At 27.4% G+C, this 10,021-nt stretch overlaps 1 protein-coding gene across 1 annotated transcript in view; it reads right to left on the bottom strand.

Moving 5' to 3' along the window:
* Positions 1 to 1,775: 1,775 nt before the first annotated feature.
* Positions 1,776 to 10,021, bottom strand: part of LOC117175274 (cytochrome P450 4C1-like) — a 70,170-nt gene continuing 61,924 nt past the window's right edge. The window contains exons 13-16 of the mRNA XM_033364982.1: positions 7,918 to 7,986; positions 7,675 to 7,852; positions 7,423 to 7,602; positions 1,776 to 1,996 (exon numbers count right to left, since the gene is read on the bottom strand). Coding sequence (XP_033220873.1) covers positions 1,776 to 1,996; positions 7,423 to 7,602; positions 7,675 to 7,852; positions 7,918 to 7,986 — 648 coding nt within the window. The remainder of the gene's footprint in view (positions 1,997 to 7,422; positions 7,603 to 7,674; positions 7,853 to 7,917; positions 7,987 to 10,021) is intronic.

The following is a 10,021-nucleotide window of genomic DNA, read 5'->3' as shown; positions in this document are numbered from 1 at the left end:
CTTCTAAATATCTTTTAAAATAATTGAATATTTTTCTCAATTTTTTTTTAAATTCTGCATAAGCTTCTAAAACTTCTAAATATCTTTTGAAATATTCTCTCAAAACTAATTTTTTAAAATAAAAATGTATTACAAATTCTCCCTGAAGTCTTAAAAAATGGGTTTATTTTCTTGATTGGACAAGTTTTTCTAAGATGAAAAAATAAATTCGTCGTCATTTTCACGGTTCATTCAAAATTAATTTTTAATTTATAATTTATATTTATTTATATTTATAAATTTATAAATGATTAATTTTTATAAGCCTTTAACTAAAAATGAAACAATTTCAAGATATTACATTTAAAATTGAATCATTTATACAAAACAAGATTTAAAAAACCCAAATTTTGTACGTTAAAAATTGAAACCAAGAAATTAAAAATATTTAAATATAAATATATTAATTTTACAGCTGTATATTTAAATTTGAAATTATCAAAGCTTTCAATATAAAATTGTGAAATTTTGAAAATTTGAAGTGTAAAATTTTCCTGACATGTTCAATATTTGAATTTGTAATTATTATCGACTCAGGAGGATTTAAATTTAAAATCGTTAAATTATTAACGCTGAGAATTTCCCGGTTACAACCATTTTTTTCATGTCTATTCTGTTTAATGCTTATTTGTATGAATACTTGAAAAAGTTTTGAATTTTTAACCTGAAGGCATTTAAAGAAAAAAATCAAAACTTTGCTTTCAGTACAAAATAATAAAAAAATAACCCTTAATTCAAGAAAAGGCCATTTTCTTAACCTTCATTTTTTCCTTGTTACTTTCGGTGTAAAAGAATGATTAATTAAGATTATAGAAATTTAAAAATGAGAAATATGATTGATAAGTATTATTTTTTGATTGATTTTTTACTGAAAAATTTAATTTCTGGCCAAAAAGAAAATTACTGACTTTTCACCTTTTAAGATTAAAGAATTTTAATTATCGTGAATCATTCATTTTAATTATTTAAAAAAATTTAAAAGTATATGCTTTCTGATTTAAAACTTTAAAAACTATTGAGTTCAAACTTGAAGCGTAAAAAATCCAAACTATTCTAAATTTTATTTACAAATTAAAGCATTCCCAAATTAGGTTCTCAAAACTAAGAGGTTAAAAATAAATAATATTCAAATTGTGCATCGTGATTTTTAAACTTTAATCATAATTATTTGAATCTAAAGCGAAAAATTAACATCTTGTTAAATCATAGGGGGAAAAAAACTCATGTTGAAGAGATTTTTATAAGATATAAAACTGCCGAGGATGATAGTTGACAAAACCGACTGAACTGGGAAGATGGTTTTCTGCAGTTTTCCTATCCCCTGACCGATTTCCAGTGAAGTGAAGTCGTCTGGCGGCAACGGTATATGTACTCATGGTAAAGGGTTTAAACTTTAAATGATGCTATACGAATGAGGTTGACCCGTGTTGACCTCTGTTTCACCGGGATTTTAAAATAAAAAGACGTAGTACAATAGGCTTTAACTGTAGTGCTACGGGACTTAAATGGACCATGCTAACAAGACAAATAATAATAGGAATAGTAGATATTATATATAATATTATTAATATTATTATTAATAATAATAATAATAAATAAGTACAGGTGAGAAATATTTTATATTTTATAAAAAAAATCGAAAGGAAAGTTTAATATCGTTTTAGCGAATCGCTTATTATTCTAAAAAAATATACAAATTTGGGACTATGATGTAACAATTATTAGAACTAAATATTCTATTCTATACAAGTTTGGACACTTTCTCGTGTATCAATTATTTTATTATTATTTTTTACTCTTTTTTCGATTCTCATAGTAATGGGCTCAGCAGATCTCAGCAGGATTTCGTATTTCAGTCGGATATCTTTAACTGGTTTTATATTATCCTTCTTCAAAATATATTTTCGCAGAAGTGTTGTCAAAAGGACCTTCATTGACATCATAGCATAAACTTGTCCTATGAATGAACAAAAAAGTATTAAAAGTTCAATAAAAACCCACGATAAATAATACTATTTAGATAAAAGTAGTGTAACGATATATCTCGAGAATTTCGCAATGATTGTTGTTGAAAACATGATAGGCTTTTAGTTATTTAAATTTGTTTATTGTTTTGTATCCTAAATTTGAAATTTTGAAAATTAAATTTACAACCAATCAATTTTAATTGATAAAAAAGGTCCACTGATTATTGCAACAAATAGAATAGAAATCCAAACTTAAATAATAAAAAAATATTTGAGGTCATAATTGTTTATTTAAATGTAGTAATTTAATAAAAACGCGACTAATTTGGTTGTAAGGAACCTTTCAAGGATTGTAATGAGTTTTCCTAAATTAAAATTGAATACAAATTACGACTTATGCTTTTAGCGAAAATAAAACATAAATATGCAAATAACTGCACTGTAATAAATAATTATGCGTTCAACTATTTTTTATTATTTAAGCATAGTACTGTCTTCTAAAATTGGTTGAAATAATGAATAAGCTTTTTTTCATGTTATTTCGAAGAAGACTTAAAATATACAACAGTTTTAGGTTGGGTTAGTTTTTTTTTACCGGAAATTAGTAGGAAAAAATTATCACCAATTAAACTAAAGAGTGCAGAAAACACCATTAATTTACGACGTTGAAGTTTGCCACAGATGTGGATTTGAAACTTGTGTAATTAATTTTAAAAAAACTAAGAGTCACATCAAAAATGTAAAAACACCTTTAGATTCATCTCGGAAATATCTCGGTGTGCATTTTTTGTTTTTTTTTGTTTAAACAATTTGTTAAACAATTACGCCGTTTGTTATTTTTCTGCAATTGTTATAAACAATGTATGCATCGGATTGAAAAACCAAGTGCAACATTGCATTCCATGACGAATCCAGAGGTGTTTTTACTTTTTTGATCCGACTTTTAGTTTTTTAAAAATTAATTACACAACTTTGAAATCCATATCTACGGGCACTGAACAACAGAGCGCTGTACAACAAAATGCCCTAATTGTTTAAAAATGGGTTTACGAAAAAACAAAAAAATGCACATCTAGATATTATCGAGAGGAATGCAATCCTGCACTTGGTTTTTCGATCCGATGCATACTTTGTTTATAACAATTGCAGAAAGACAACAAATAGCGTAATTGTTTAACAAATTGTTTAAACAAAAAAAAATGCACACCGAGATATGTCCGAGATGAATCCAGAGGTGTTTTTACTTTTTTTATGTGACTCTTATTTTTTTTTTAAATTAATTACACAACTTTGAAATCCATATCTGTGGCAAACTTCAACGTCGTAATAATTTGCGATATTAAAAGATAATAAATTATTTAAAGAAATGTACTTTTTTTAAAACAATAAGAAGTAACTTAGCAAAGTAAGATTTCGGCTAAAATTTTGAAACTTGTTAAAAAACTATCAGGAATGCACGATTTTATAGCCTTTTTCATCAAAAAGTTGGATCTAAATAAAAATAAATTTATGAAACCATAAAAAAGAATTTGAAAAAAATATGAACTCTCCAAGTTCATTAAAAAGATCATAGCGTTTATAAAATACCCTTAATTCGTCAAAATTGTGTAGTGAGAAAAAATAATAGGTAAAAATATTGTCCTTGCTTTTGTAGTCTATTACTGTAGAGTGTAGATACTAGATACAGTGAACTCTTGCCTATTCTAAGGGCTGACAAAACGAAAACATTTGGGTATTTCAAAGTTGGAGGGGCCCCCACCTTTACCGCGAGTCGTAGGATGATTTTGTCAAGCGACGTTCATTGGCTGCTCTGGCCTTGTATCGATGCGCGCGCTTTCAGCATGTGTGCGTCCTTGCATTTGCGCATCATGCATGCCAGTGTTTTTCAAGTGATTTTGTTGTCGTACGAGCCGGTCAAAAACATTTAGAACGATGGAGAAGGTAATTGAATATTATGACAAATATAACATTACCTTGAAATAGTGCAATTTTCCAACTAAAAATCAATATAATAGAATAAAAAAATGACTCAAATATTTTGTAGAATATTGAGTGTTGTGGCATGACGTCACGGTCATGGCAGGATAGGTGTAAATGTCAGGAAGGTTAGCATTGTTGGTACATCTTGACATGGGAATGCATACGCCTTGTGGCGAACATATTCTAAACCTAAAACTATGTTATAAATGTCAGAATAGTAATTTTTTCAAGTGTAGAATGCATTTTCGCAATTCTGATTCATCCTTTTATTGGTCGAAGACATTTTCAATTTCACGCTATACAATAAAATATCCGAAATTTGAGGCTAGATACCCAATTCTGATCAAATCGCTCTCATAAATTACCCTCAAACACGCACTACAGTTGAAAAATAATACTATTCGTACATTTATGTATTACTTTTAAGTTAAGAATATTTTTTACGCAAAGTATTATGCATTCCTATGACGTCATGCTAAGATATTCAATTCCAACCAACGAGAGCTTCCCGTTCTTCGGGCCTCTTTTGGTCAGCCAATGACGGGGGCGATACTGTACTGGGACAGTGGTGGGAGGTGACGGAACTGAGCAATCTGGAATATCCCAGTAAGGGGGTCTTGGAATAGGTAACCCTTAAAATAGGTGTGACTTGGAATAGGCAAGAGTTAACTATATTATGAAATACAAATTTTGTTTGTTATTTGGTTAAATTTAACTGTGATTGATTTCAAATTAATCTTTTATTTGGTTTAAATAATATCAAAAAATATATTTTTCATTGAGAATTCTATTTTAGTTAAAAATTCATGTATTTTGGTGGAGAGTTCAACTGTTTGGTTGGAAAGTAACTTTTTTGTTAAAAAGCATATTTTCGGTATGAAAATGAAATTGTTTTGTAGAAAATTCGCCCTGTTGGTTTGAAAATGCAACAATTTAGTGAACATTTTTGTTCTTTCTTGGTTCAAAATTCGGCCTTTTCGTTTCAAAATTGATGAATTTTCGTAAAAATAATCTCATATTTTGTTTGTTAAATATTCAAATAATTTGGTAGAAAATTAGTTTCATTTGGTTGAAAATTCAACTATTTCTGATTGTAAATTCCTATTTTCGTTTTGAGAATTCAACTCTTTTATTGAAAATTATTGTTTTTTGGTTTGCAAATTCATCTCTTTTGATAAATAATTTTATTGAAAATCATTCGTTTCTGAGTAAAAATTTAAATACTCGATTGAAGTTAAACAATTAGAAAAATTCATTTTATTTTTTGATGAAAATTATATTTTTTTTCTGATAATTTAAATGATGATTCGTGTTTTTTTAGTAGAAAACTACTCTTCTTGGCAGAACACCATCTTTTTGGTTAAGAATTTAACCATTTGGTTTCAAATTCGTATTTCTCGGGTATAAGATTCAAATATTTCGGTAAAAAATTCAACTATTTGGTTAATAAGGAAATTTTTTATGGAAATTTAATAGTTTTGTTGAAAACTCGGCTTTTTGGTTTTAAATTGGTAGAAAATTCAACTATTTGGACGAAAACTAACTTTTTTGTTGAAAATTATTATTTTCGGTATGAAACTTCAAAATTTCAAAAGTCCAACTGTTTGTTGGTTCTTTGTGGTTTTCAAATTAATTTCTTTCAGTGAAAAATTTCGTCTTTTTTGATTGACTGATGTTTTTGTTCTTTATTTTTTAACTAAAAATTTTAAAAAATTTGGTTGAAATATCAACAACTACATTTTTTGTTTGGAATTAATCATTTTTGTAATAAAAATTTTATTATTTGGTTAAAAGTTGAACTCTTTTATAACAATTTTTTTATAAGCTTAGTCATTTTAATTGAAAATTATTACAGTAAAAACTATTTTGTTAAAACTGTTTTCATTTATTGTTAAAAATGAATTTTTGAAACTTAAAATGTAATTATTCAAGTTGAATATTCAATGACTTTAGTTTATAATTCATCTTTTTGGTTGCATATTAATCTTTTTAACTGAAAACTTCTCTATTCAATTTTAGTGGAATCATTATTTTTTTAAATTAAAAATTCGTCTTTTTGTAGAATTGAATTTTTTTGGTTGAAAATTCATCTTTTTGGTTGAAAATTCATCTTTTTGGTTGAAAATTCAACTATTCCAGCAGAAGATTTTTAATTTTGTTTGAACTAAAAATTCAACCAACTATTTCAATTGAATATTCAATCATTTTAGTTCAAATTTTAGTTTTAAAGTGACAATCTTGCTATTCAATTTTTTGTTAACGATTTATCTTATTTAGTTGAAAATTCATCTTTTTTAGTTCAAAATTGAACTATTTGTTTGAAAATTAATTATATTTGTTGAAAAATCGTGCTTTTTTGTAGAAAATTAATCTTTTTGTTTGAAAATGAATCTTCTTGTTTTAAAAATTCAAGTATTCGAGTTAAATATTTATTATTTTATTTAACATTTTATCTTTATGGTTGGAAAGTCAACTATTTCATTTAAAGACTCATCATTTCAATAAAAACTTTATCATTTTTTTGAAAATGTTTGATAATTATTTTTTTCTAACTGAAAATTTAACTATTCCAATTAAATATTTTGTCATTTTAGTTGTAAATTTATCTTTTTTGGTAGAAATTAATCTTTTATGTTGAAAATTCAACTATTACAATTAAAGACTGATCATTTTAGTTGATAATTAATTTTTTTTTTAAATTCAACTATTTCAGTTTAAGATGTATCATTTTAGTTAATAATTGGTTACTTCAATTAAAAATTTAACTATTTTGTTGAAAATCGTTTTTTCTGCTTAAAAATCAATTATTTTTATTAAAAATGTAACTATTCCATTTTTTGTTGAAAATTGTTCTTTTTTCTTTAAAAATTCAATTATTTGGTGGAAAATTTGTCTGTTTTACTTAAAAATTTAAGTACTTTATTTAAATATTGATCTTTCTAGTAGAAAATTAATCTTGTTGGTTGAAAAGAAAACTACTTGGTTGAAAGTTACATTTTTTGTTAAAAATTTATCTTATTGGTTTAAAATCTATCTATTGCATATGAAGATTGATCAGTTTATTGAATATTTATCACTTTAGTTGAAATTTTTTTGATTTTTTTTTACGTGTAAAATATATTATTTTGACTGAAAATTTAACTATTCATTTTTGGTTCAAAACTGATATTTTTCAGTTCAAAATTCAACTATTTGATTGAAATTTGATTTTTTTTAGTTGAAACTCAACTATACATATCCCTAATGGATTAAGAAAATGTGAAATATTTGAATGGCTCCGTAGTATGAAAAATCGTGCCTGGAAAAAACTTGAGATATCTGAAGAAAACCTGGAGTTGTCAGGGAATTTTTATCCAGGATTTGAGTAGAGACCCAATTATGATTTGCATAGTACATTGAACCCATAAAAAATATAAAAATATAATTATTTACACACCTATACAATTCCTGGGACCACCACTAAATGGATAATAACAATCAGGATGTCGCTTGGCCACTTCTTCTGGTAAAAATCTATCAGGATCAAATTTCAGAGGATCAGGCCAGTATTTTTCATTACGATGAAGTGGAAGTATTGAGACAATTGGTATGCTATCTTTTGGTAAAGTATAATCTCCTGAAAAATAATTTTTAAAGTTATTTTAATTAATTAATTAGACTTTGTAATATTAACGATGTTTAAATATACCTAAGACAAGATCTTCATCCACCCGACGCGCAAAAAAAGGAACAATAGGAAAAAGTCTCATTGTTTCTTTAATTACTCTTTCAAGAGTAATTAACTTTGGTAAATCTTCAGGTTTAACAGGAACGTCTTCTGGGTCCTCTGACCCATAAATCTGGTAAATTTCCTCGTATACTTGCTCCTATGATAATTATAATGTTCTGATATTAATAATTTGATTCATATTTTTATATATTCCAATTTTACCTGTATATTAGGATGAGAAGCTAACATCAATAATACGAAACAAATAGTGCCTGCGCTGGTATCGAATCCCTAAAAAATAAATAAAATATAGGGTTAATTTACTTCATCAATTTCAATAAAAGTTCGTGAAAATATAGTGTTAAGTGAGTAAAGTTTACGGTTGAAATGGTGTTTCCAAATTTTCAAAATTCAGGGAGTTACAATATTTCGAATTTTTAAACACGCATTTCTTTAAACCCCTTATCATTCAAATTGCGAAAAAAAGTTTTTCTGGACAAATTAGTCTACAGCTTACAAATTTTGATCCGATTTAAGCATTTTTGGGAGCGTTCACATTTTACGTAACATTGAAGGGAGCGTTGGGGCGGGGGGGATTTACCCGATTACGTAACATTTTTAATTTAATTTACTGAATCATAAAATAGATTTTTAAATATTATTAATAGAAGAGAAAATTTAAATTGCAAATGATTGTTTAATAATGAGAAATAATTCTGTTCTTAACATTTCGTTACCACACTACAATTTATCAACATTCTTACATTTACAAGGAGATAATAAAAATTTTATTATGCGCAAAAACTTTTTCTCAAGAATTTTAAACCAAAGTAGAAGCTTGTTGATAACACAAGTCCACAAAAAAAAGTTGTCTGCACGAGACAAGTGTATAGGCTACCCTTATGGATTTTGAGCCGCTCAATCCGAATATGGCCTTAGAATTTGTCCTACATGTTTCAGTTTTCCCCTAGATTCAAAAAGTAGGGAAAAGCATAGGGATTTTCTCGTCACACAGGCCATACAAAAAATTTGTCTGCACGAGACAAGTCGTTAGGTTACCCTTATGGATTTTGAGCTACTGAATCTAAATCTGGCCTCAGAATTTATCCTACACGTCTCAGTTTTCCCCTAGATGCAGTAAATAGGGGAAAACTGGGGCTGTTGTGGACATTAGTTTGATAATACCAGTATATAGAAGAATAAACGCACTGGTGTCATATTCTTATGTGTTTGAACTCTTATAGATCAAATTCAAACACAAAAATTCCCCAGTGTGCTTACCGTTTCCCCTAGCTAGGATAAATCTACGGAAATTAAAGGTCTTGCGCATGTTAGTCCGGGGGCTGGGTATGATCCCGTATGCACTAAGACCGCCAAAGCTGAAAACCCTCTATTCTTATGTATTTTGAGCTCCTGAATCCGAATCCACAACTTAATTTTTCGAAAAATGCGTATAACATTGTTTAAATTGCAATTGTTTAAACAAATTATGAAAACGTCATTTTTTCGATTCGGACAAATTTTTTTTTGGAAAATATGGCTGATTTTAAGAAGAAAAGGTCTCTAGTAAAATTTTCGTAAAATGTATATTTCAAAAGATATAAATTTTTGAAGGTCGGAAATTGGATGTTTTTTACTAATTTTCAGCGTTGATTACTTTTGATCTACTGAACATTTTTGAAAATTTCAAAAACGTAGGCATTCTTTGAAACTTACTCTACAAATTGACATAGATTTCCATTAGCGCAGCTCTCTGGAAGTTGCTTTTTTGCGATCAACAATAGGACTCTCTTAACAATCGAAACAGTACTGTATACGCTTTTCGGATGATGTCGAAAATTTTATTATTGCAAATTTGTCTTCATGGATGTAAAGGAATTCACAACAGTTAAGTATATCAACTATTAGTATAGTAATAAATGTAATTACTATAATAATTTATACAATTATTATAATATTTACGAAAATAATCATGACTGTTACTAAAATTATTTTAATTATCGATAGCGTAAACATAATAATTGTTTGCCCAAGTCTGTGAAACCGTGAATTATTTTCTTTTAAATGAACATTTGAATTTGCCTCTGATTCGGAACTCGATCGATATCAGCAAGTAAATTGTTTGAATGAAAAGGCAGATATTTTAAATCCTCTTATGTTTGGTTATGAAATGAAGGATGAGACATTGATATATAAAAAAATACATATATTGCTACCGCCTCCTGACGATTTCGTTATGTGTTGTAATTGCAAAGCTTGTATAAGTGAGAAATCTTGTCCATGTGTAAAATATAAAGCTAAATGCATTTCTTTTTGTGCATGTCAG

The sequence above is a fragment of the Belonocnema kinseyi genome, chromosome 6 (assembly GCF_010883055.1).
Source record: "Belonocnema kinseyi isolate 2016_QV_RU_SX_M_011 chromosome 6, B_treatae_v1, whole genome shotgun sequence".
In the NCBI taxonomy this organism is placed as follows: Eukaryota; Metazoa; Arthropoda; class Insecta; order Hymenoptera; family Cynipidae; genus Belonocnema; species Belonocnema kinseyi.
The sequence above is the reverse complement of the archived record's forward strand: the minus strand, read 5'-3'. Positions and strand labels throughout refer to the sequence as shown.